The 27131-nt window shown below is 38.3% G+C and overlaps 2 protein-coding genes across 31 annotated transcripts in view; one reads left to right on the forward strand and one right to left on the reverse strand.

Moving 5' to 3' along the window:
* The window catches only part of CEP170 (centrosomal protein 170), a 125331-nt gene extending 103117 nt beyond the window's left edge, over positions 1 to 22214 (reverse strand). For 7 of the 10 annotated variants that reach the window (XM_053209290.1, XM_053209289.1, XM_053209287.1 and 4 more), the window contains exon 1: positions 21984 to 22213. The gene's annotated coding sequence lies outside the window, so the exon portion shown is untranslated. The other 3 variants (XM_053209291.1, XM_053209284.1, XM_053209283.1) reach the window with 3 other exon arrangements.
* Positions 22215 to 22770: 556 nt separating this feature from the next.
* SDCCAG8 (SHH signaling and ciliogenesis regulator SDCCAG8) overlaps positions 22771 to 27131 on the forward strand; it is a 246837-nt gene continuing 242476 nt past the window's right edge. For all 21 annotated transcript variants that reach the window (XR_008293144.1, XR_008293145.1, XR_008293146.1 and 18 more), the window contains exon 1: positions 22771 to 23172. Coding sequence is in view for 18 of the 21 variants with exons in the window: in XM_053209297.1 (XP_053065272.1) it covers positions 22926 to 23172 (247 nt within the window). In the remaining 3 variants the exon portion in view is untranslated. The remainder of the gene's footprint in view (positions 23173 to 27131) is intronic.

The raw sequence follows: 27131 nt of genomic DNA on the forward strand, positions 1-27131 counted from the left end.
AGCATTTGACAAAATTCAAAACTTTTCTGATTAAAAAAAAAACCACTCAAACTAGGGAAAAAAAGGAGCATGATAAAGGCCAAGTATGAAAATCCCAGGGCTAACATCAGACTCAATAATGAACGACTGAAACCTGCACCCCTAAAATTGGAAACAAGGGGTACCTGGGTGGCTCAGTCAGTTGAACATCTGACTTCAGCTCAGGTCATTATCTCACAGTTGATGAGTTCAAGCCCTGCGTCAGGCTCTGTGCTGACAGCTTAGAGCCTGGAGTCTGGTTCGGATTCTGTGTCTCCCTCTCTCTCTGCCCCTCCCCTGCTCATGCTCTGCCTGTCTCTCTCAAAAAAGAAAAAAAAAAAAATTAAAAAAATTAAAAAAATTTGGAAACAAGACAAGAATGAGTGCTTTCATCATTTCTATTTAATATGGTACTGGAAATCCTAGCCATAGTAATTAGGTATGAAGAGAAATTAAAGGCATCAAAATTGGAATGGAAGAAGTGAAGTCATCTTTATCCAAAGATGAAATGATTTTATATGTAAAAAACTTAAGATTATTACCCCCCTCCAAAAAAAGGTCCAACAACTGTTTACGGCAAGAAATGAATCAGAAAAGTTGCAGGATCTAAACCCAGTCAAATGCACTTCTACTTACTACCAATGAACAATATGAAAAGGAAATTTTTTTTAAAGTCCATTTATAACAGCATCAATAATAACAAAATACTTTGGATTAAAAATAACCAAGATGGCTCAGGACTTGCACACTGAAAAATGTAAAACACTGATGGAAGAAACTTTTGAAGACCTAAATAAATGGAGAAACACTGTCTTCATGAACTTGAAGATGTAACATTGTTAAGATGACAAGACCACCCAATGCCAAGTACAGCTTTGATGCAATCCTTATGGAAATCCCAACATTATTTGAAGAAATAGAGAAATCCATCCTAAAATTCATGTGAAATTTCAAGGGACTGTGACCAACCAAAAGAACCTTGAAGAAAAGCAAAGTTGAAATGTTCCCATTTCCTGATTTCAGAACTTCCTACAAAGCTACAATAATTAAAACACTGTCATAAAGACAGATACATACACCAATGAAACACAACAGAGAGCCCAGAAATAAACTGTCACATAGATGGACTATTGATTTTTGAAAAGGGTGTGAATACCACTTACTGGGGAAGGCAGTCTTTGCAACAAACAGTGCTGGGAAAACTAGATATTCACATGAAAAAGAATGAGGTCGGCTACTTACCTAACCATCTGTGAAATTAACTCAAAATGGATCACAGATCTAAACCTATACAAAATTCTAACAAGAAGAAAAAAACGGGAGGAAATTTGCACAACCCTTGCATTTGGTAATGGTATCTTAAAGATGACACCAGATCACAGGCAACGAAAGAAAAAAAGAGATAAATCAAACGTTATAACAATTCAAAGCTTTTGTGTATCAAAGGACCCTATCAAAACAGTGAAAAGAAGGGAAGAAAATGTATGCGAATTATTTATCTGATAAGGGATTAATATCCAGACTACTAACATTAGAAATGCAGATCAAAATCACAATAACATACCACTTCACGCTCATTAGAATGTGTGTGATCCATTATTATAAAAAATGAAAATAACAAGTGTTGACGAGGGTATGGAGAAACTTGAACACTTGTGCACTGCTGGTGGGGCTGTAACAAGGTGTAGCTGCTGTGGTTTTTCAAAAAGCTGAACATCCAGCAGTTCCACTCCTGGGCGTTTAGTTCTCAAAAGAACTAAAAAGTATGGAGTAACAGAAACTTGCACACCAGTGTTCACTGCAGCATTATTCACAGTAGGTAACAAGTGTAAACAACCTGAGTGTCCATCAGCAATGAGTAAACGAAATATGATCTGTACATTCAATGATTATTGCATCATAAAAAGAAATGAAATTCTAACACATGTTACAACATGAAAGAACTCTGAACACATTATGCTACGTGAAATAAGCCAGACCCAAAAGGGCAAATATTGTATGATTCACTTTTATGAGGTACCTAAAACGGACAAATTCATTCGGACAGAAAGGAGAATGGAGGCTACAAGAGGCTGGGAAGAAAGAGAGTTACCGTTTAACAGGCAGAGAGTTTTTGTTTAGTATGGTGATGAAAATGTTCTAGAAATAGATAGTGGTATCAGTTACACATTGTGAATGCACATACATAATACACATTTTATACATAATACACATTGTGCAATTAATGTCACTGAATGGTGCACCTAAAAAATGATATATTTTACATTATGTATGTTTTACCACAATTAAAAAAAATGTAATTGGAAAAAAATCCACTCAAGCCCTCTCTCTGCTTTGATTACTCTGTTTTTAAATTGGAGACCTAGTGAAGGCTTATTTGTTTAGTTTTCTATTTCTTTTTGCCTACTATTTCTTTTAGCACTACTATTTGCTATCTAGTATAATACAAGAATTTAACTTAATGAGAAATATAAAAGCCTACAAGACTGGCCCCTAAAGCTACTAGTAATGTTTCAGGGATTAGACCATATGGTGTATGCTGACCCATTAACCATGAAACATATAATTAACACAGATAGGTATGGCTTAGGTTTAGATTAAAAAGCTAAACAAATCCAGGGTCCGAGGAGTTTTACACAGAATTATGAAAAATCAACAAAACACTAAATATGTATGTATATTCTGGATATGAAAAACAGGTAAGAGATTTAATTACAAGCAGTAAAAATTCCAGGAAATTTCACTTAAGAATTATAAACATGAAAGCCTATTAATGAGAGGCGCCTGGGTGGCTCAGTCAGTTAAGCGTCCGACTTCAGCTCAGGTCACGATCTCACGTTCCATGAGTTCGAGCCCCGCGTCGGGCTCTGGGCTGATGGTTCAGAGCCTGGAGCCTGCTTCCCGTTCTGTGTCTCCCTCTCTCTCTGCCCCTCCCCCGTTCATGCTCTGTCTGTCTCAAAAATAAACAAACATTAAAAAAAAATTTTTTTTAAAGAAAGCCTATTAACGAAAAATAGATACAATCTGCTTCATTTAAAATGAATAACAAAATGAAAACACAACTCAAATCTCTTCCATCACCCTTACCAGCAATCCTCACGGACTTTTCTAACACTGTAACAATTATCAAAGCCTAGAGCCTTAGAAATGCAAACTAGACATGATACAATGTTACATTAGTCTCTATCTTCTGTGCTTAATTGTAGCATTCAAGAAATCTCAGTGTGTGACAATGTACAAAGTAGATGCCTTTCTGTAAGTCTATTCCCATGGCAGAGTAAGCCATTCTTTCCTCTGTAGCCCTACAATACTTTTCAAACATCTCTTATGCTGTTATTTAAACTATAATTTATAGCATTAATGATACTGTACTACGATATGATAATGTCTCTAGTAGATTATCTCTTGAAAACAAGAAAAATCTTTTTCCATCACCAGTTCCTTCAGTAAATATTTATTGAGAAACATGCAAAATCCGGGCACTTTGGGCATTTAGGGTGCACAAAGACAAAACAAAAACGGTAGCATTCCACAAGGAACTCAGTCCCCGGGGAATGCTGGTTAGTAGATACCATGAGAGAGGTAAGTCTAAAGTAATGCTTGAGCAAACAGGAGGTTGTCATTACCCTGGACGGGGATGGTGACACTGGGCGTGGTATTCTTCCAAGTCAGTGCAGAGCTGAACTACAGTCATGTTTCTTTACCTCTGTATCCCCAGAGCCCGGCCCACTGTTTCACCTCTAGTGAGTGTCTGACAAGCTATTTTAAAAAAAAAAATTTTTTTAATGTTTATTCATTTCTGAAAGAGAGAGAGAGAGACAGAGCACAAGCAGGGGTGGGGCGGAGAGAGAGAGGGACACAGAATCTGAAGCAGGCTCCAGGCTCCGAGCTGTCAGCACAGAGCCCGACGTGGGGCTCGAAACCACGGACCACGAGATCATGATCTGAGCTGAAGTCAGATGCTCAACCGACTGAGCCACCCAGGTGCCCCTGACAAGCTATTTTTAATGAATGAATGAGTAGTTCTGAAGCTGTGGCAAATCTTCCTGAGGTGGTAACATGGAAATGTCCAGGGACAGAAGGTGAGAAATTAATCATTTAACCATTACTACAATCAAAGTCATGAAACCGTAGTTTCCGCCCCTGCCTTCAGGTGCCTCCTGCATACTCTTCATCTCCTTGTCACACAGGTTTCTTTCCAGCAGCAACTGGACAAAAGCTTAAAGCCCTGATCTTTGGAGGTCAGAATCACAGTCTGGTTTCCATGATCCTGACAGCTACTACTGGCTTTAAAAATGGACTCTCCTGTTAGATTCTAGCTCATTTCAGAAACAAATGTACTAAAAAATCTAATATTTAAGATTTAAATTAAAAAAAAAAAAACTACAGATGTTCAGAACACACAGCTTCAACTACACTTCTAAGTTTCAACCTTCCAGATATTTTACTGCTTTTGTTTATTTATATTGAAACATGTTGCTTCCAGTCACTTAAAGCTGAGGACTAATGGCAGGAATCCGAGTGCTATTAATTACTGGAATTCTGTGAGACAGACAACACTGTACTGGATATGTAATAACACTACAACAGAACTATGAAGTAACACAGAACATAATCCATGGCAAAGAGCAGTTTAACTCAGATGACTGAAAAGCTATTCTGTAAATGATCATCAGTGTATGTAATTATTGGAGCTAAAACACATGTTAAGGGCAGTCTATCCTTATGCTTCCGGCAATCGGCTCGCTGATTCATCACCAGATGGCTTTAGAGTATGAACTTCCTCCTACCCCACAAGTCCTGCTATTGCAGAGTAAGAAATAACTGGGGTAGCATTAACACTATTGGGGAGGCTGGGTGGCTCAGTCGGCTGAGCATCCAGCTTCAGCTCAAGTCATGATCTCACAGCTTGTGAGTTCGGGCCCCATGTCAGGCTCTGTGCTGTGACAGCTCAGAGCCTGGAGCCTGCTTCGGATTCTGTGTCTCCTTGTCTCTCTGCCCCTCCCCCACTTGTGCTCTGTCCCTCAAAAATAAATAAATGGAAAAAAAAAAAAAACAACTATTAATCTACACAGCTAAAAATGCTTTCCTCCAATGCATCCAATTCTTATTTCAATAAAATATTATCTACTGATGAATCCAAGTGACAACTTTTCTTCTGGTATCAGGAGGCATCAAAGGGTGACAAAGATCTTCATGGGCCTGGCCCAGTTTTGTTCAAGCTCTGTTTCGTGAATGAATACATAACAGGGAGAAAGAAAATAGGATTTTCATAACAAAATAAGTGAAAACTTAAAGGGAAGGAAAGCAATAAATTTCACTTCCTGAAATTGTCATTTAAACCAGCAGTAAAACTAAGGTATTTACCCAAAGGATACAGAGGTATTGATTTGAAGGGATATATAAATGCACCTTGATGTTTATAGCAGCACTGGCAACAATAGTCAAATTGTGGAAAAGAGCCCAAATGTCCATCAACTGATACCTGGATAAAGATCTGTATGTATACACACAATGGAATATTACTTAGCCATAGAAAAGAATGAAATCTTGACATTTGCAATGATGTGCACAGAGCTGGTGAGTAGTATGCGAAGTGAAAGAAGTCAGAAAAAGATAAATACCATATGATTTCACTCGTAAGTGGAATTTAAGATACAAAACAGATGAACATAGAGGGGGAAAAAAAGAGAGAGGCAAACTAGGAAAAAGACTCTTAACGATAGAGAACTGAGGGATGCTGGAGGGAGGTGAGTGGGGAATGGGTTAGATGGGTGATGGGTATGAAGGAGGACACTTGTGATGAGCACTGAGTATTGTATGTATCACTAAATTCCACACCTGAAACTAACATTACACTGTGTGTTAACTAAATGGAATTACAAAAAAAAAATAAGCAGTAAAGTGAACTAAGCCGCTGCATTAACTGCCATACAGGCTTTTAGAAAAAAAAATTTTAATTAAGATTTTATTTGTTTAAAGCAGTTAAAGGTTCACAGCAAAATTCAGGGAGAAGGTACAGAGATGTCCCAGTACCCCCAACCCTTACACATGCAAAGCCTCCCCCATCACCGATATCCTTCACCACAGTGATTATTTTTTACAACTGATGAACTTACACTGACACATCATTATCATCCAAAGTCCATAGTTTACATTACAGTTCACTCTTGGTGTTGTTCATTTTATGGAACTAGACAAATGTTTGATGACACAGCGATGGATATATCACTATGGTATCATGGAGTATTTTCATTGCCCTAAAAATCCTATGCTCTGCCTAGTCATCTCTTCCCTGCAACCCCTGAACTTCTTATTGTTGCCATAGTTTTGCCTTTTCCTGAATGTCATATAATTGGAATCATACATAGCATATAGCCTTTTCAGATTGGCTTCTTTCGCTTACTAATATGCATTCTGGGCTCCTCCATGTCTTTTCATGACTTCATACCTCATTTCTGCTGAACACTATTCCACTGTCTCGATAGACACAGTTTATGTATATACATCCACTTGCTCAAGGACATCTGGGTTGCTTCCAAGTTTTAGCAATTATAAATCAAGCTTCTATTAATACCATATCTTATGCCATCATGCCAGGTACCCAAAAGATAACTGAATAAATTTTAAGCAAATGTATGAACCCAAAATTCATATTTTACATTTTCCCCCTAAATCCCTAGTGGAAAATATCCTTAACATTAAAGTCTCTGCCTTCTGGGATGCATATCAGCTGAAGACTCAGGATCAAATAAGGTATAGGTATGACTGATCACATGTTATAAAATCAAATAGACCTAATTATCTATAATCTTTTACTTATAATAGGTATCATTTATAGACCATGTACCATATACCATTCTAAGAACTTCATTCATATACATACACTCACATAATTTAATTACAAAAATTATGTAAGTTCTAGAAAATGGACATAAACATTATGTACCAATTATACATGAGGACACCATTTTATAGGGCACTCTAAAATGAATTAATCTGGTTTTTTTTTCATTCACAAGTATTTAAGTACTAAGCACTAAAGGTAATGGGGTGATGATCAACATAGAAAAAATTCCTTCTCTCATCAAAGCAAAAATAAAAATAGACAAACGAGAGCTAAGTAAGTGAGTAAGACCACTTTAGTGACCATGAGAAGACAGGAACATGAAAAGACAAAGAAATAGCATGATGTTAACAGTTTTAGGGTGTTGGGTGTTTAGGCTGGATGGTCTAGGCCAACATCTCTGAGAAAGTGACATGTTAAAAAATTCAGCTCTGCTGTATAATTAACTTGACCTGGAACAGATGATGAAAAATATACTCTTGGGAAAAATTTTTTCTTTTAAAGCTCCACCCCCATTTGAAACGTACAGTTAATCCAAAACAATAAATCCACAGCTGTGCTTTTTTTGGGTAATTACCAAGATACTTGCTCTATACTCATGTGAACAAACTTGGTACTGGGAAAATGTCTGTTTTCATGTACTCCTGCTTACTTTGAAATGAGTGCTTCAAATTTTACCTTTATCATCTGCCATATACATTAATTTTTTTAAAAAACAAAGCAAATATTGAGACAAGTATTCAGAAAAACTGTAATTTACAACTTTCACCTAAAATTAATTAAAGTGTGAAAATTCTTTTCACAAAGAAAAAAAAGGAAGATGACATTCCAATATTAATAGTCATATATTGTATATCGGAGTTTATTACATATTTTCAAAAGAAGACTTAGTTTGGATAAAAAAAAAGCTAGTGATTTAATAAGACATTTCTTCATAACAATCATTTTATAAAGTGCTTAAAGAAAATGCTTGAGAAAACAAGCATACATTTCCATAAATTATCTAGGCATTAAAAGTTCTTGCCAAGTTTTCTCTGCCAGTTTATGAAAAATGCAAAGTCTGACTTACTTTCTTTTGCAGAACTGCACAACTTTGCTGTTTTACACCAACAAATCAGTTAAGACCAATTCAGGGGTGCCTGGGTGGCTCAGACAGTTAAGCATCCAACTCTTGATTTTGGCTCAGGTTCTTGAGTTCCAGCCCTGCATCGAGCTCCACACTGTCAGTGCTTGGGATTCTCTCTCTCTCCCTCTCTCTCTGCCCCTCCCCTGCTTGTGCTCTCTCTCAAAATAAACAAATTAAAAACAAAACAAGACTCAGATTCAAATATTTACCAGGTACCTTCTTTGTGCCAGTAACCATGCTAAGAGCTCACACCCTCAGGGTTCATTTAACTCCCAGAACATACGTGTGAAAATCCTTTTTCCCTTCAAGAAAGCTGAAGTTCAAGGACTCACCCAAGGTCACAAATCTAGTCAACAGGAGCCACCTGGATCCAAACCTGGGCTTTCACATACCAAGGTCTGGGCTTTTCCTCACAACCACAGTCTTCTTCATACTGTCCTCTGGTATATCTTACAGTGATGCTAGTGATACCAATTCCCACAAACTCAGATTTTGTGTAAGAATTTGAATATGACTGAAAAGAAATACATATTTTATCTGGTAACATATTCTCTGACACTATCTTTCTGAGCCACAAACACTGAAGGTTCGTGCAAATTAATCTACCTCTTACCCTCCTGCTTGGCCACCAGTAGGCTCCAAGACTGCCTCCCTCAGACATCTGTAGACAAGAATCAAATGTCAGCTGACTCATCTGGAGGAATGATGCAAATTTAGTAAACAGGGTTCAGCATGGATCAGAAACCTAGAATCTGAAAGAATGGTAAACTATCTCCAGGCTCACTGAACAACAATGATCTGAAAATCTTGGTCAGGTCATGTATCACTAGGAGCAGGAAAAGGTGCACAAAGCAGTTTAACAGACTCTACAGGAGGGGGAGAAGGCAGTATGAACTGAGGGTCTGTAAGATCCTGAAAGCCAAATATTTTTGATTCACCTTTCCTAATTCAACAATTTCTTAGTTGACACCAATTTCTCTTGTTTCTGCCATCTGTCTGTAATGAATTTCACAATATCACTGCCTAATGTGCCCTTTAAAAATAGTTCTGCTCATAACTACTACCGTAATTCAACCACAGGGTCAGGACAACACATGAAAACCATAATCAATCTTCAAACTGCAGAATAAAGAATCTTAGAGTGTGTTAAAAGCAAGGGTATTTTCATATATATCATAAATGTGCTTATTTATTGTGTAACAAAATATTAATAGCCTATATTTTGCAGTATTTCTTTTCACCTTCATGTAAAACTATAATGCTGATAAGTATCTCTAAAACAGTACTATGCAGTAAAATTGTGCTTATGGAAAGGTTTTAGATCTACGCCATCCAATTTTTTAACCACTAGCCACATGGTAACTATTGAGCACTTGAAATATGAACAGCAAATGCATCTGTGAAAACTTATTTAATATTAATTAATTTAAATTTAAATATTCACATATTGCTAGTGGCTACCCCAGCTTACTCAGCTCTACACAAGCAGGAATCACATGATTATTTACATTAACAGAATAGCTTTAGTTATATACTTTATACCTACAGAATATAAACTCACAGATTAGGCAGACAAAAAATAACCTATGTTGGAAAGAAAAATTCTGATCTGATTACAACAGCATAAGGAGCTTCACATTTTCATTTATTAAGGTATATAGCATTCATGTAAACAAGCCTATCTCTTGGCCAAAACTTTTCAACCATCATTTCAACTGTTACTCTAAGTCTATTCTTTCATATTATAATTAAATAGACTATAAATGCTTAAAGCAATTACGTTATCATTTACCAGGATATACGCCATTAAGTATGTAATAGTTCGCTGGAAATATTTTGTGGTGTGAATATTTCTGAGAAAGCAATTCTTTTAAGGGAGGGAATCCCCACGCACAGTTCAAGAGTAATGTGCTACTGACATTTATTTCATTTGGAGAAGAGCTGCTCTCCAAGTTTGAGGATAAAAAGCAGCTATAATAGATTAAAAGATATTGGTATTTTTGTTTGTTTGTTTTTGAGAGACAGAGCTCACAGAGGGAGGGGGAGGGAAGGGGGAGGGAGAGAGAGAAAGAGAGAGAGAATCCCAAGTAGGCTCCACGCTCAGTGCAGAGCCTGACACAAGGTTCAATACCACGACCCTAGGATCATGACCTGAGCTGAAATCAAGAGTCAGACACTCAACAGACTGAGCCACCCAGGTGCCCCAAGATATTGGTATTTTTAAGGACAATGATTCTTAGGAAATAATACTCTGAGTCCAAATGAATATCAGGATACATGTAAAAAAAAAAAAAAAGTTCACCTCGTCTCTCTTCAATCCTACCTTTCTTTCCTCCTCCATCCAGCCTTTTTTCCCCTTTTCTGCATCTCTGTGTGCCACTGAACACCACAGACATCCTTCCAATCCTTTGACTCTCTTTTTGTGACTAAATGGGCCATAAACAAAACACTGAAGAATACTTTGAAATTTTCACATACACCATATTGCTTTAAAGGTTGGGAGTAACCTTAGAAATAAGAGAGTTTAAGTCTTTTATTTTTTACAAATGAACAAATGAGATTATAAGATTAAAGACTTGTTCAATGTCATAGCTATAATGCCAAAACTAAAATGGGGATCTAACTTCTTGTACAAAGTACTCTTTTATTCACACCATGTTGACAAAGTGTGTACGTGTGTGTGAATTTACCCTAAGATCAGGAAACAACCTCAAAAGTCATCTGTGACAGAAAATAACTAAGCCATCTGGTTTTTCTGGAGCAGATATCTGATGACAGTATTTATTAAATAAAATGATATATATATTTTTTAGTTTATAAAACAAACAGGTTTATACAAATGACTGTCTCAAAAGAAAATAATTTGGTTCCTATCTTCCTGTGACCCCCATTTTTTCTCTGCAGTTTTGCCAATTTTAACAGAAAAATGGTTCCCTATAACTGCAATGGAGAATAAAATCATGTCACACTATTAAAAACCAATCTATGGGGTAAATTAGCAAAAGGAAAAATAAACAAATTAATTAATAAAAATCCTATTGAGATTTCTATTGTTAATTTAAATTTATTTCCTTAAGTTTATTTATTTATTTTGATGGTGGGAGGGGCAGAGAGAGAGAGAGAGAGATAGAATTCCAAGCAGGCTCCTCACTGTTCAGGGCAGAGACAGACATGGGGCTGGATCTCACAAAGGGTGAGATCTTGACCTGAGCCGAAACCAAGAGTCAAATGCTTAACCGAATGAGCCACCCAAGAGTCCCTTACTTTTTTAGAGGGAGAGAGAATGCACATGAGCAGGGGAGAGGGGCAGAGGGAGAGAGAGAGAGATAACCTTAAGCAGGCTCCACACTTAGCTTGGAGCCTGATGAAGGGCTCGATCACATAACCCTGGGATCACAACCTGAGCTGAAACCAGGGTTGGACTCAACAGAGTCACCCAGGCGCCCCTCTAATGTTAAGTGTTTTATTTGAACCAGTTTACTGTTTCCATTAGATCTTTGAGAATCTTATAAAAAGGTATGATAATCTTGCATTTCATTGATATATATTTATTTCATATTCATTTCTTAGGGGACTTAGATCAGACATTTTCACATAATCAAATAAAAATATTCAAAATATAAAAAGAAGTAAATAATTTTTGTTCCTATTAAGTGCCTAGAGACTCTGATTAATAAACATTTTAGTTATTCTTCCCTTCTCTGGACATTAGCCCTTATTCTGTCCTTTTTTTTTTATTTTTAAAATTTTTAAATTTACTTTTGACACAGAGAGACAGAACGCGAGCAGGGGAGGGGCAGACAGAGAGGGAGACACAGAATCTGAAGAAGGCTCCCAGGCTCTGAGCTGTCAGCACAGAGCCTGATGTGGGGCTTGAACCCGTAGACTGTGAGATCATGACCTAAGTCGAAGTCAGACACTCAACCGACTGAGCCACCCAGGCTCAGTCCTTATTTTTGACATTGACATATGTTTGATAAAAGTTTACTTTTGCTTCCTCATCTATGCTGGATCAACACAGGTGTAGCCAAATACTTACACATTTTTAAGAAATGATTTTGATCATTATATTTGAATTCTGTCAAATAGTAATCTTACTTAAAAAAAATTTTTTTTAGTGTTTATTTATTTGTGAGAGAAAGAGAGACAGAGCACAAGAGGGGGAAGGACAGAGAGAAAGGGAGATACAGAATCCAAAGCAGGCTCCAGGCTCTAAGCTGTCAGCACAGAGCCCAATGTGGGGCTGGAATTCAAAACCCATGAGATGATGACCTGAAGGGAAGTTGGATGCCCAAATGACTGAATTACCCAGGTGCCCCAGTAATCTTACTTTTTAGAGTCATAAGGTATACGTACATATCAGCGAAAAACTCAAATCAGCGAACCAAAAAGTAATTTTGTAACAGAATTCAGTACCCATATTAGTAAATTCAAATTTCCAAGGCCAATACAACTTTTGGATTTTGAACATGATACCCTTAGACAGCAACTCATTTTGGAAAGTAGGTTTACTACTTTTAAAAATGCTATTTCCTGTTAAGAAAACGTCTAATCCAGCTCTTACAAGCAGAGTTGCTTGTACACACAGCAAAGTTGGAATATAAAATACAAATGCCCACTAGAATCTAAGGATATCTTAGCCTTTCAGAATGCTATGTCCTAAAATTAATGAACTTTTCAAAAAAGGTGTTAATGTATTACTGTATGCTGCAAGAGTTTATTTGTTTTAAATGTAAGTTTTTGCATCTGAGAATTTGTTTTTACAAGAGAGTTGTTAAAAATGTGTTTTAAAATGAATTATTAGAAAGCATAAAATTTTGTAGCACCTGGGTGGCTCAGTCGGTTAAGTGTCCAACTCTGGATTTTGGCTCAGGTCATGATCTCACGGTTTGTGAGACTGAGCTCTGTGTCAAGCTCCATGCTGAGCGTGGAGCCTGCTTGAAAATCAATCTCTCTCTCTCTCTCTCTCTCAAAAATAAATAAAAGAGAAGTGAAATGAAAGAATAGTTTAAAAAGTAATCTCTCAGAACACTATATATATAAAAATCTAAGGAATGTACCCAAAGTGAAGTGAGCAAAATTCAAAGCCTTATAAGTGTTTTCTACTACACTAGAAAAAATAAAAATAAACTCATCCAACAAACTAATAGAGATTAAAGATTTAAAAACAAATTAATGAATTAAAAACACAAAAATAAAAATGATAAATCAGAAGCTCATTCTTTAAAAAGTATTAAAATCCCTAACAGATATTTTTCTTCATTCATCATAAACATTTGGCTTTGTAATAAAAAGATGTAACCACAGGGCTCCTAGGTAGCTCAGTCAGTTAAGCATCCTACTCTTGATTTTGGCTCAGGTCATGACCTCACAATTTGGGAGCTCCACATCTGGCTCTGTGCTGACAGTAAAGGAGCATGCTTGAGATTCTCTCTCTCTCCTAGTCTCTCCCTGGCTAAGACGCATGCACACACACACATTCTCTCTCTCTCTCCCCCAAAACAAATAAATAAACTTAAAAATGCTTAGGTTATGGCAACGGACATGATTTTTTAAATTTATAAAATAACTACAGCTCTGTGCGTCTAAATTTGAAAATCTCAAATAAATAAACTTCTAGGAAAATGAAAATGACATATTGACTAAAATAATAGGTAGGAACTTGAACAGATCTGAAAACACTATCAAAACTAAGATCCCCAAATATACAATGGACTACTACTCAGCCATAAAAAAGAATGAAATCTTGCCATTTGCAACAATATGCATGGATCTAGATAGAGGGCACAATGCGAAGTGAAATCAGTCAGAGGAAGACAAATACCGTAAGATTTCACTCATTTGTGGAATTTAAGCAACAAAACAAGGAAAAAGAGAGACAAATCAAATAGCAGACTCTTAACTACAGAGAACAAACAGGTGGTGGGGGGGAATGGGTGAAGCAGGTGAAGGGGATTAAGAGTGCACTTAAAAATAAGCATACAAGGACAACAAAGTAAATTCTGTTAAAACCAGTATAGTGTAGACAGAACAGTCTGTCTGCTGATAAACAGATATTATAAACCTATGTTATAAAACATGGTAGTACTATAGCAGTGCAAGAATAGGTAGACAGGAAGAAGGAATAAAAGATCCAGAAATAAACCTATGCATACTAAAAGGACATTTGGAGATAATTAAGAGTTACAGAATAAATGGTACTGGGACGAAAGGTGCGCATACTCTTGTGTTCTCTCTCTCTCTCTCTCCCCTCACACACACACACATACACCTAAATACATTTTAGAGAAAATAACACATTTGCACATATTCACATTATGAATTCTGTAAGAATATAGGTATGTATATAATGAAACTGTGTGCAATGGTATTACTTCATAAAGGAAAAAGGAAAAGAGAAATACCCAAGTTAAAAATCCTTGTTGGGTAAAAATAACAAATTTAAAAAGGAAAATGACAATCTGGGAAAAATATTTACCATGTATATGACTTATAAAGGAGTTGGTTGTTACAACTATATACAATGATGAACATTACTTTAGAAAAAATGAATTTAAGTAAATTACAAATTTGGTAACATGGACTCCTATACCATCATGAAAAATTGGTCGGAAAGTTTAATCTCATGATAAAATATCACCAGATTAAATAAACCAGAATCAACAAGAATATGTAACAGTGGCATCACTGGCTAGTGGGATTACAAGAGAATATTCTTCCTGACATAATGATATTTTCTAAATATCTGCAATAGACAAGGATTAGTTTTTTAATATGAAAAATAAAAGCATGAAAAAATAAGGTGACCTTCAATTTGCAATGCATTGTTTATCTAATGAGAAGTGTTTATTGAGTAACCAGAGCAAATAACAATACATAGGGTCCTCGAGATAGATATTTTGAAGTTACAGTCCAATTGCCTCAAAGTCTTTATCGCTTAAGACTATTGCTGAAAGTCCTCCAACTGCAATACTCCTTTTTCACCAAAATAAGTATTTAATACTTTATATGAAGTATGCTCATGTTCCCTGTCCACTGTCTCCTCAATTCAGCTTCTAGCTGGCTGCCTCAAAGACCCCTAACAACCTGTACGATTTGAACTTGTACTTTACTCTTCCATGGGAGATGTGACAAACCCTTAGCTGGCAAAACACCTTCCAGAAAAGAAGCCAGTGAGAAGAGAAAATGTTCCTTGTGGGCCTGGAAACAAGAAAGCTGGCCTGCTTACTTTTATCGACTTCATTCTCATGTAGACACTGTGCCTAGAACTGAAGGATGAGCATAGGACTTGGGGGAAAAGTCATTCTCTCAAAGCCTCTTTCCCACATCATGTCTCTCCACTTCTAAGAACATTAAGATAATGTGCAAAACTGCCTAACGGGGATGAAATGAAGAAGTACAAAACTATTCCTACAGTGTCTGATTGAAAAAAACGTTTCTATTCCTCACCCCTAACAAAATATCTCTTCACGTGAACCACCACCAAGTGGTGCCACATTTGGGGCAATGGGAGGAGATTCCTACCTGCAACCATCCCTTTCATTTGCTTTATTTACATCTACCTCATTTGTTTCTCAAAATAAACCTCCGAGGTAGATGGACTACCACTAGTGTTATTTTTACAGAGGAAGAAACCAAACTTCTGAAATTAAGTGACATGGTCAAGATCACACAGGTAGTGACTCTGAATCAATCCTGACTGCAAATTCTTCTCACTGAACAGTGCTGTCTCTCCTGTTCAAACCTCAGTAGCAGCAGCAACCACATCCATCCATCTGAGACACAGCAGGGGCCTACTTACACATAAAACTTTGTTCAGGGCTTTAGATTTAGTAGTTTCTGGGGAATAGTTGTGAACATCCCCATCAAAAACTAGTAAGAGTAAGGAGAGGTCTAACAAAATCTTCTCACAGACAGTTTACAAGGAGTGTTCAGGTGATCAAAGGCAGTCTAGAGTGAACATCCCTATCTCTACAAATACTTCTTTTACTTGGCTCCTGGGACAGCACACTCTTATCTCACTGGCAACTTCTTCTCAATCCTTCTGGGGAACTCAGTCTCTCTTGCTAAGCTTTCACTATTGAAGAGTAGCAGGTCTCAATTCTTGGACCTCTTCTCAAACTAAGTGATGTCTTACAATCCTATGGCTTGTCTACTGGTGATGCTTAAGATTTGAATATCTTCAGTCTGAACTTCTCTGAATTCCAGACTCATATATTCCACTGTCTACCTGATAGCTCCACTTGGATGTTTAACAGATATTTTAAACAACATGAAAAAAACTCACAACCTTGCAACTTTCACTACCTCCACCATTATCACTCTAGTCAAAACCATTAACATCTTAGTATGGATCACTCCAAATGTCTCTTAGCTCATCCCCCTGTTCCCATTCTTTTCCCCTCCAGTCTTCTCCACAAAACAGTCAGAACCACGTTTTAAAAATGTAACACAATTATTTTGTTATTCCCCTGCTCAAAACCCTGCAATGAACTCCCAAAGCACTTGAAATAAATCAAACCATGCAATCTCTATCCAGCCTCATTTCCTCCTATTCTTCCTTCCTCTTGCTCACTCACTTTCAGCCAGTGGTATCTATATTCACCAAATTCACCCATCCCTGCTGTCTCAGGACCACTGCACAGTCCAACCACTCACCTCCATGGCTTACTTCCTGACCTACCACAAGTCTCTGCCAAACGTCACCTCCTCAGAGAGCAGTATTCCTTAACCACTCCTAAAACGGGAAGCTCTCAAGGTACAGAATATTGTCTGAAGAGGTTGTCTTTGGTGTAAAAGAGGGGAAGCAGATTAAGAATATACATTACATTTGCTTAAACTGAAAAAGAAATTCACCGGAATTACACACAAGAAATAATAAAAAGTTATCTACTGGATTAGAGTAAGTGGTAACTCAGCAGGCAAGTTGAGGGATATGAGGATTTTTCACATTATTTGTTCTTAGAAGTTTGATTTTTTTGGAACCATTTGAATGTTCTATTTGAGTGACTACTTAAAAATAAATGAAAAATAGCAGTCCTCCATCACAGTCTATCCCTTTACTCTGAATTTTCTTCATAACACCTATGCTTACTTGACTTGCCATTATACAATTATCTGTATCACCCCACAGACTGTAAGCTTTACCCAGTACTGGAGAATATAATGGTTTTCCCCTTAACTAAAAACAAACAAAAAACCATGCAAATGGCTTTCATTATCTTTGTGTTGTCTCTTTTCTTAAGCATATTTTATTTATGCTACATTTATTCTATTTATAAACCTGCACAGCTTTGTCCTTGGCTATATCCAGTACACGGCCAGGATGAAGACATAAGAGGGCTGGTATGTTAAATTTATAAATGTCTAAAAGGCAGGAAGGGAAGCTAATCCCTTGGATGACAGAATCATGATTCAATAAGATCTCGACAAGTTTCAACTATGGCTACATTCAAGGAGATGATACTTGAAAGGGTTAAACAGTGCTTCAAAAAATCATCTACAGAATGGGAGAAATCTTAACATAGAAAAGACACTCGCTTATGATGACTGCATCAGTGGTTTCCAAACAGATTTTTCAAAAAACAAAATGAAAAACAATATAAGGTTGCCAACTTTTCATTGTTCATTTAAGAACCAAACCAATACAAAAAACCCAAGGCAAACATTAAAAGAAACTTACTACATATTATCATTTCATAAAGAAAGGTCATTTTAACATTAAAAAAGTAGAAATACAGAGTCTCAAATAATCTTTTGAATTGTATAAATATAACTTAAAAAGCCATATAACATTTCCTTCTCTTTTTCTGCTTAGAAGTAGCAAAGGTTATTAAACAGTTAACACAATTTTAGACTGTAAACACAAGCGTATAGCTTGAATTAAAGAAAGGGATAATTTCACTACACTGTTTTTAGATCATAACTGGAGAACTAAATATAAAAACGAGATCGGAACAAAAAGAACAGCATCAACAAAACTGAATGTAGTTGACAGAGATGAGAAAGGTAGAGGGAACAGCATCACATGAAGTTGTTAGGGTTGTAGTATTTAACAAGAAAAGAGAAGACCTGGTAGAGAAAAACCTTACTGTGGCCTACACTTAAGACAAAACTACAACCAATGGGGAGAAGTTACACAGGAAAGCAGATACAGGCTCTAATTAAGACCTTCCTATTACTCTTTCCAAAAGCTAAATGAGACATCTTATGCCTCATTGTTCGTGGAAGTGTTGTTCTTGGAGAAGCTGACTCAATAAAAGTCTCAGACATATTTGTAGTAGGAGGTACACTGTACCAGATGCCTCTAAAGTCTCCTCTAATTCTAAAAATTTGTGAATCAGAAAAGAGTAAATTTTGCTTTTTTAATTTACCAAAAAGGATGAGTGAAAATCTAGGCTTCTGTTAAAAAGACAAAGGTTCAGTTATAGGCTCTACCACTTAGTAATGTGTGACACAGAGGCAAAATTATCACTAACTCTGGGCTTCAAATATTCTCAGATTTAAATGTGTAAAATTATACCTTATACACAAGACTCCTGCATTAATTACATACACATACACCCACCTGCCGCCTGGCAGTTAGTAGGTCTCAATACATGGTAGGTTGTTGTCATTTATTCAACAAATATCATGTCCCAAAAGGTAACGTCTTCTACATTATTTCTTACTGATATACTGAAATAATGACTTATTCTCTGCTATGTTTCATATTCTGTTTCTCAAACCTAAGCAATGCACGCTTGAGATTCTTTCCACTGCCATGTTCTGTACAATCCCTATATGGATTAAAGTAATTTTTGTAAGGTTTTCTTTAGCTTTGCTTTTGTTTGTTTCCTCTCTACCTTTGTTTGACATAAAAGAGGGCTTTATCACTGGTATACATTGACCATATCATTCTTTTAGCCAAAAAAATTTTTTACAAAATAGATATACTGTTGCATAATCATTTCAGCTAGACTATATATCCACCTAGTTTAATCAACTCTACTACCAAACAGATGTCTTCTTATTCTTTTGTATTGCCCACAGCGACTAACTCATTGCTGAGCACTTCCCTCAAGAAATATTTGAGTCAATAAATTAAATCCCACTTCAACAAGGGTAGTTGATTACTAGAAATCTTGGTTATTAACCGAAGTTTATGGAATAAAGATGGTCTGAGGTTTCTCTCCATAAGAAACTCATTATTCTTACTGAAACACATCAACACGTGATGTTCTCAATATTACCTACCCACCAAGGATTTTTCAGATGGTATCTAATTGCTCTTTTGTTATACTTACACTTCCATAATAATTTGCAACTGTACAGATATTTTAGCTGGCAATTTAGTACACTGCTGTCTGTTAAGTATTTATTAGGACACTCCTTGAAACCCCAACGTTCATGATAGAGAACAAAATCATTCGAGAAAATCATTCATTAATTAAAATAGTAAAAATTATTTTACAGGAGAATTTTGTTGAATAAAAAAACATGTTAACAAGGTTAAACATACAGTGCTGAGTACCAGATGAGTGATATCTGATTGCTATCAGATGCAACAATAAAACTAGTTTTTTCTTCAGTGATAAAAGGAAACAGATACTTGAAATAAAGAAAATAGATCACTAAGCATAGGATTTTTAAATACACTTTGATATCTGCATCAATGGGCATAATGTATAATTTTGTAGTATAAATTTAATTATTTTAATGCTAAGATAGAAAACACAGATGGTTATTTATTTCCATACAAAGTAATTGACAACAGCGAAATTTACCAGTAAAATACATTTAAAGTTTGACTTAATATAATTCCCCGTGCTGCATTTAACAATAGATTATTTTTAAGTAAGCTAAAATTTAAAAGGCCTATTACTAAATTCTTTTTTAAAAGTCTGTTGAAATGCAATGTAAAATTTAAAAGTTTATAAAGCAAAAAAGCACTTTGTGTGAAAACCAGCTCAATGAAAACACACAAATTTAATTTTGATTAAAAAGTTCAACAAAGATTTTTTTCTCAAAAGGCAAGCTGCAAATAATATAATTCATTAATAGAAGAGAAAAATGAACTTCACAGGTTCTTGTTACCTGGCAATTTTATTTTTAACAGCTTACAGAGTTGATCACGCTATCAACTAATGCTGAATGTTAGGAAATGCTATTAAAATGTGGTTACTAACAAGTAGTAGGGAAAAGCTTCCAAGAGTTTGTTTTTATGAAAATCCCCTGGTAGGGCATCTTTCCTTACATCATAAGTTAATTTATAAAACTAAAGCTCCACTTCAGCAGAATTACTATTTTTACATCACGAAGAAAAGGACAAGATTAATACAAACTAGAGTATCAATGAACTTGATCGTCAAAGACAACTCAAGGAGCTGTAGAGAAGCCTTCCACAAATTTTCACAGGGTAGGCAGACTAAGGGACAAAACTGAAAGAGCACTCTGCAGGTACAGATCTTGGTTTGGCTCTGCCCTTTCATTAGCAGTTAGGCTAGGACAGACAAATCAGCGAACTTCCCAAGTTTTAGGGTCCTCCTCTGTGTCAAGTGCACTTAGATTGAGTTTTAAAACATCAAAATTCTACCGTATCTACGAAGTTAGGAAGGATGAAAAACAGCCCTGGTTTTAGTTTTTCAAAAATAACGGCAGAAAAATACAAAATTATTTGTCCCTTGCAATGTAGTATTTCCAGAGCTGAATTACTAAATTCCTGAAGCATGTCCAGCTAGGGTTGTATCATTGAAGATTTACATAGAGTACTCACAATGTAAGTCTCTCCTCTCCCATTATTCCTCCACCTGCTCCTCCCCATCCTGCTTCATTCTTTCTTCCCCTGGTTTTAACGCCAGCAAACGGTTGTAAGCATTGAAAGCTTAAGATCAAATCATTTTAAAAGATGCATTTTCAATCACCTATCATCTGCCTCACTACATGTTTCCCAAACGAGTGAATTTTCATTAAGGGAATAAAAGTATTTATAAACAAAATCAGGAACAGAAAGGTAGCAGGCCTATTTTTTGTCTTGACTGCTCAAAAAACAAAACGGAAAGATGAAGCCTCATCTATTCCCTTAGGAACGTGAATGCGTTACCCACCCATCGAAAAAACAATTCTGCTGGTTCATTTCCCTGCTACACAACAGCCTCGTCGTCAGGCCCTTTCTAAGTCCACTCTTCCTCGCCATCTGGTAATTTTATATTTATCACCTTGGCAATGCTTGGACAGGCACCGTCCCTGTCTTCTAGGGGCTTATATTCTTCAAATAAATAAAACTCTGCTAAACACCATCCCCCCCCCCCCAAAAAAAAACCCCAGAGTTTTTATAACTTAGGATACAAATCCCACGTCTTCCCGCCCTGTGTTATGCATAAAATGACGGGAAGCATACCCAAACCCCACATTTGAATCTTAGGACAATGAAGCCGACAGGAAGCCACTCTCTCCTCCCCCGGGTTTACTACAGAGCCAGAGCCAGCGCGGGTGCAGTCGCCTGGCAGGGTGCGTGACTCCACGTCTTCCACGCCCTCCAGCCGCGTCCGGAGGGCTCCTCGCCTGACCTCCCCCAAACCGCCCCGCATCGCCAGACCAACCTCACAGAAAGGGCCGGCACTGTTAGCTGCTCGGATCGGGGGGGGGGGGGGGGGGAAATCCCTGCCCCGGCGGCAGCACAGCCATTCCCTCCGATGCTCCGCCCGCACCCCCAGCAAACTGCTACGGCGCAGGGGGGAGGGCTGCACAAAGCCGAGAGAGGGCTGAAAACGATTCAAGACGTCCTCGGGAAGGGCGGCCGCGGGCCCGGAGGGACGGCGGGTGGGGCTGGGGGCAGGGTGGGGGAGGGGAGGGGAAGGGAGGGGGTGGCGGCGCCGTGCGGAGCCGCGGGGAAGCAACCCCGGCCGCCGCGGGCCGCGCCCCGAGTCCCCGCTGCAAACCCCGGAGGATGTGGGGAAGCGGCGGCGGCGGCATCGGCAGCGCCTCAGCCGAGCCGCTGAGCGCATCACTTACCCCTCACCGCTGAGAGAGGGACCGGACGGGGGAGGCGGGGCGCGTCGCGTCCCGTGAGTCTCTCGCACGCCGTCCTCCCCCCACCCCGTCGTCGTCGTCGCCGCTGTCGTCGTCGTCGCTGCCGCTGCGGTCGAGTTCCCGGCCCTGAGCTCCGCTGGGCAATAACGTTATTCCACACACGCCCCACACATAGCGGTAACGGCAGAGAGCGGCCGCCCAGTGCGCAGGCGCCTGGGGAAAGGGCGAGGAGCCCGGCCCTATCTCCTCCTCCGGCCGGCCCAACGATCTCTTACTGCGCAGGCGCCAAACGCAGACAATGAAAAGGGGCTGTGTGGAGGGTCTCACCCAAAGGCTTCTCCAGCTGCCTACTGCGCAGGCGTGCTCCAAAAAACCAGCTTGAACAATGAAGAGGACCCTGGTGTAAGGCCGGGACCGCAACTAAAAAGGACTACAGTTCCCAGAGGGCAGTGCGCCAACTCCAAGTGGAGGTCGGGTTGCGGGGCATGCTAGGAATTGTAGTGTCAGCCGCTTTCACAATCTAGGCTGTTTCGAAGATATAAAGCTTCTTTTTCTTGAGAATGTATTTGGCCATTTTGGCAGATGTCGCGGCTAAAGGGTGTAGAACTTGTTATTTGTGTCCTTGAGAAATTTCAAGGACCAACTGCAAGCCAGCAAATTTAGAAGAGTCAAGACCTTCAGTGAGCTTTCTGTCGATTGGGTGGTCCAAACAGCAGGATGGGATAAAGGCAGGACTGAGCCAGGCTGGGCTACAGAAAAAGGGCGGAGCCTCCAGGCAGTCTCTTGGCAACCGGATCTGGCTGCCAAACCGCCAAACCTTGAGGCGCAATGACCTCTGGGAATTGTAGTTCAGTTGGAAGGGCCTTTTAGGAGCCTCGTGACTGCAGGCCCGCAGTCTGCGGACTACAACTCCCGAAATCAACCATGAGGGCGAATGGGTGGGAAGGGCCCCCAGCGAGCTCCGACCGGGATTCCATGCTCCCCAGTGACAGCAGCGGCAGGAAGCTGGCGGGTGCTACTCCGGCGCCAAGGCCTCTGGTTCCCCGAAGGGCGACATCGGACATTTCCCTACGTAACTCCCATCTCTGGGCCCCGAGTCTGTGCATGGCGAAGTCCCCGGAGAACTCTACCCTGGAGGAGATTCTAGGGCAGTATCAACGGAGTCTCCGGGGTGAGTTGCGCCGAACCTCTGCGCCCTAGCCCCTTGGTACCAGGCCCTACTGGGCGGGAGCTGACCCAGGTGCATTTCCTGACACCTTGGATTGGCCCCAGCCAATATGCAGAGGAAGATGGATGTTGCTGTGATCCTTGAGGGAAGATGAAGTCGTTTGTGTTTGTTTTTACAGTTAAGCAGTGTTGTTTCCCTTGATTCCCATAGTTACCTGGACCAACTCCCTGAGCTTGACTTAGCATCTTTCTCACCCAAGTCCAGCAGAACCTCTTGGGTGGCTCTATTCCAAACTTGCCCAGTTCCCATGCTTTGCTCTTTAATCCAGTAAATTCCTTATTCACATTTTTTACACATTCCAATTGTAGTGCAATGGGTTGAATGTGATTTTTCGGACCAAGAAAAAGGAAATACTAATTATTTTAATCAGAACAGTTTCTATTTAGTGGTCTAAACTATTTACATACATCAAGTCATTTAAAACTTAACAACTTGATGAATACCCCTCTTTTACACATGGGGAAATCTAGGTGCAAAGAGATTAAGTTCGTCCAAAGTCCACATAACTGGTTAGTGGCTAAGCCAGATATTAAATTCAGTCAGGACTGAATCCCTTAAAAGCCTTTTTTTTTTTCTTTATTAATCATTGCACAATTACAATTACTGAAACCTTGCTTAGTTAATTCAAGTTTTCTTAGTATGGTACCCTGTGAGTGAGTCTTTATAGAAATGATGTTCTTACTTGTAGATAGCTCTATTATCATGGACATCATCTATGCCATCTGGAAACCTCCGTTCTGTTATTTTAAAGTAGAAGTTATGGTATTGTCTACAGGGTTATGGTGAGGAGCAAATGAAATAATCCACGTAAAGCAGTGATTTTCAGCCTTTTTCTTTTTTACTGTTACACAGCTATGACATATACATGTAAAAGTTTCATTGAAGAATATTCTACTAAATGTAATACATTCCACTTATTCTTTTGCATTTTCTTAACACTCTAGGCCATGACCAATAGTTTTAAAAAGTTAAAGTGTTTAGAACAATGAGTCATTTAACAATTCAGTGCCTGCTATGTGTAAGGCATACTAGCGATGGGGATACAATAAAGAAGTAGACAGAGTCCCTGTCCCCAGGGAGCCTCTGGATTAGTGGGAGGAAAAACAATAAATAAAATAATGACAGATTACTATGACAGAGAATAAGGGTAAAAATCACTGCTTGGCACATAAGCACTCATTAAATGTCAGCTGCTATTTATAATTGGGACTTGCAGCAAAGTGAAGATTTTTCAAAGAGACTAGAAAGTTTACCTTCTAGTAACTCTAGATTTTGTAAGGGTTATTATGTATTGTTTCCATCTGTCAACGTGTTACAAACTGTCAATATTCTTCATGCTCAAACTGCATGAGTAAAATAATTGGTCTTGATGAATGTTTTCATCAGCCTACTGGTATTTCAAGAGCTGTTAGATACAGAAATAACTACTTTTAACTTCTCATTTGAAAGCAAGAAAAGTACTGTGCACAATGATAATGAGTGATTTTTTGAAGTTGGTGAAAACAATTTGTTTTCTGTTATAAGTTTCTGCTAATGCTGCTCTTCCTCTTGCCTTATTTTCAACCTTTATGTAAGCATTGGGGGCTTAATTTTAGGCATTTTAATGCAATAAAGTTAATTTCAAACTAATACTGCTTTCAGTAATTATATAGAGTGGGGAGTTTTCATTCAAAGATGATACATTTAGAGATAAATTATAAATGTAGTGTGATAGTAAAGAACATTTATAATCAGAAGCAAACATAAAGAAGAGAAAAAAGTTAAAGGTTTTTTTTTTTTAAGTGATGGTTTTAACAACAAATCAGGAAATGGATCCTGAAATTTTTCCTGGGTTTTCATGACTTATTTTATTATTTATTTAGTAGCATTTTAACTTTTTTCTTTATTTGGTTTATATGACAGCTTATGGGGGCACCTGGGTGTCTCAGACAGTTAAGTATCCGACTCTCGATTTTGGCTCAAGTCATCATCTCACAGCCCTGTGTTGGGCTCTCTGCTGACAGCACAGTGCCTACTTGGGATTCTCTCTCTCTGTCTCTTTCTGCCCCCACCCCCAAAATAAATAAACTTTAAAAAAATTATAGCACATGGAAGAAACAACCAATCCTGAGTTAAAACACATATAGAAGTTCTTTGCTTCACACATATAAAAATTTGTGCTTCTGAATAAAGTACAGTGGCATTATTTTACACGTGGAACTTCATTATTTTCAGTGTTTGTGCTTAATAACTTGAGAATTCTGTTACTATACAATCAGATAAAAGGTAATTTTAAGTACTTCTGTCTTATTTTGTTTTGGTTTTCTTGCTTTGTTTGTCTTTGTTTATCTGCTATTATGTCCCCAAAATGTTTTGCCTTGTTTGTGCTTAAAGAAAGGCTCATAAGCATTCTTGGTCATTCCTCACATGTTATTTCTCTGGTTCCTAAATAACTGTACATGTAATCGTTATTAATATCCATTCAATTATATTCAGCCAGGAAGTAGCCATATAAAAACGCAAAATGCTTTCACAATTTTCTATGATAATCCCTCATTTTCATAGCTTTTCCTCAGTTCTTTGCTTTAAATGTAATTTTAGGGACTATTATAGTATATTAAGAATTTGAAGTTCTCATTTGAAAGGCAGAGTCAACCTGCTTTCTTTCTTATGAATCTTGAGTGGGATTCTTGCCTGTCCTTGACCTGTGATCTTAGAGCAGCCATGGAAGGAGGGAACCTGTTTGCAGACTCCACACACCCCTCATCCTTTTCCTTAGGCTTCCCAGATGTGACCCCTCTTTATCCTCTCTAAAGGGATCTCTGGCTTTGGCTTGTCTGTCTGTGCCCCCACTGCAAGAAGTTAGAGAGATTTAGTGACTGTCCTTCAAAGTAAGCATTCTGACAGAAAAACTAGAAGGCCTCATTGCCCCTCAGATCTGTAATATTATTGCTTCACAGTAGGTGATCTGAAAGTCTCCAGAGTGGGGAAAAGTGGACATATCCCATGTACCCTGAGAATCACAGAGCTTAATGTAGAAGTGAAAGTGACTTGGGAGGTCACCTGGCAGTATGGCTAGGTGTTCATCCCCTTTGTGGTTAATATAGGCAGCTAGCATTCAAGATCTACAGAAGAACTGAGGATTGTCTTAGGAACTGCGGAGAGTAGCATATAGCTCTTCTCTCATTGAAATCTGATTGAAATCTCTCATTGTACAAGGCCACAAGGATATAAAATAACTAGTACATAGCCAAGAAGGGTCAGAAAAACCAATTTAACAGGGAATCCAGGCTGTTTTTAGTCCTGTACCCTGAATGTAGTGCTATGGTAGTAGAAAGAAGGAGAGAACTTGTTAGAAGAGCAGTGTCCCAGCCTTAATGACACAATGATGTCTAGTCCATTGCTGCAGTGTTAGCTGTGGGTACAGTTGTGTCAACAGCACTGCATTCATGACTCACCTATTCACGTAGGTCCTGACCACCTTTGGTCAGGTGAGCATAAAGAAATATGGAACAAACTTGAACTGTGACAAGAATACAGCATTTTCCATGTTTTAGCCATTAACCAGCATTTTAGATACTGGTTCCTCATTTTCTTTCAACATGTTGGCATTCTGGGCTCTAGATTGAATTTGCGTAAGAGTCTAGTGGAGTCAGAGGAGAATGTGGAAGCAGGAGCCGGGTCACTGAAATCTTACTATGGTTTTGCCAATAACTATCGGTGTCACCTGAGGCAGTCAGTAAACTGTTCTTGGATTCTTGTTTCCTCGTCAGTAAAGTGAAACATTTGGACGAGGTGGCAGGTGACAAAATGTGTGATGGCCTCTGTGGAAGACACTAGGGAATGGTGAGGCTTATGGCCAAATTGGGCAGCTTATGCTTTTTTCTAAAAACATTGGAATTTCTTTCCTTTTCTTCTCCCTT

This window comes from Acinonyx jubatus, chromosome E4, assembly GCF_027475565.1.
Source record: "Acinonyx jubatus isolate Ajub_Pintada_27869175 chromosome E4, VMU_Ajub_asm_v1.0, whole genome shotgun sequence".
Taxonomy (NCBI): domain Eukaryota; kingdom Metazoa; phylum Chordata; class Mammalia; order Carnivora; family Felidae; genus Acinonyx; species Acinonyx jubatus.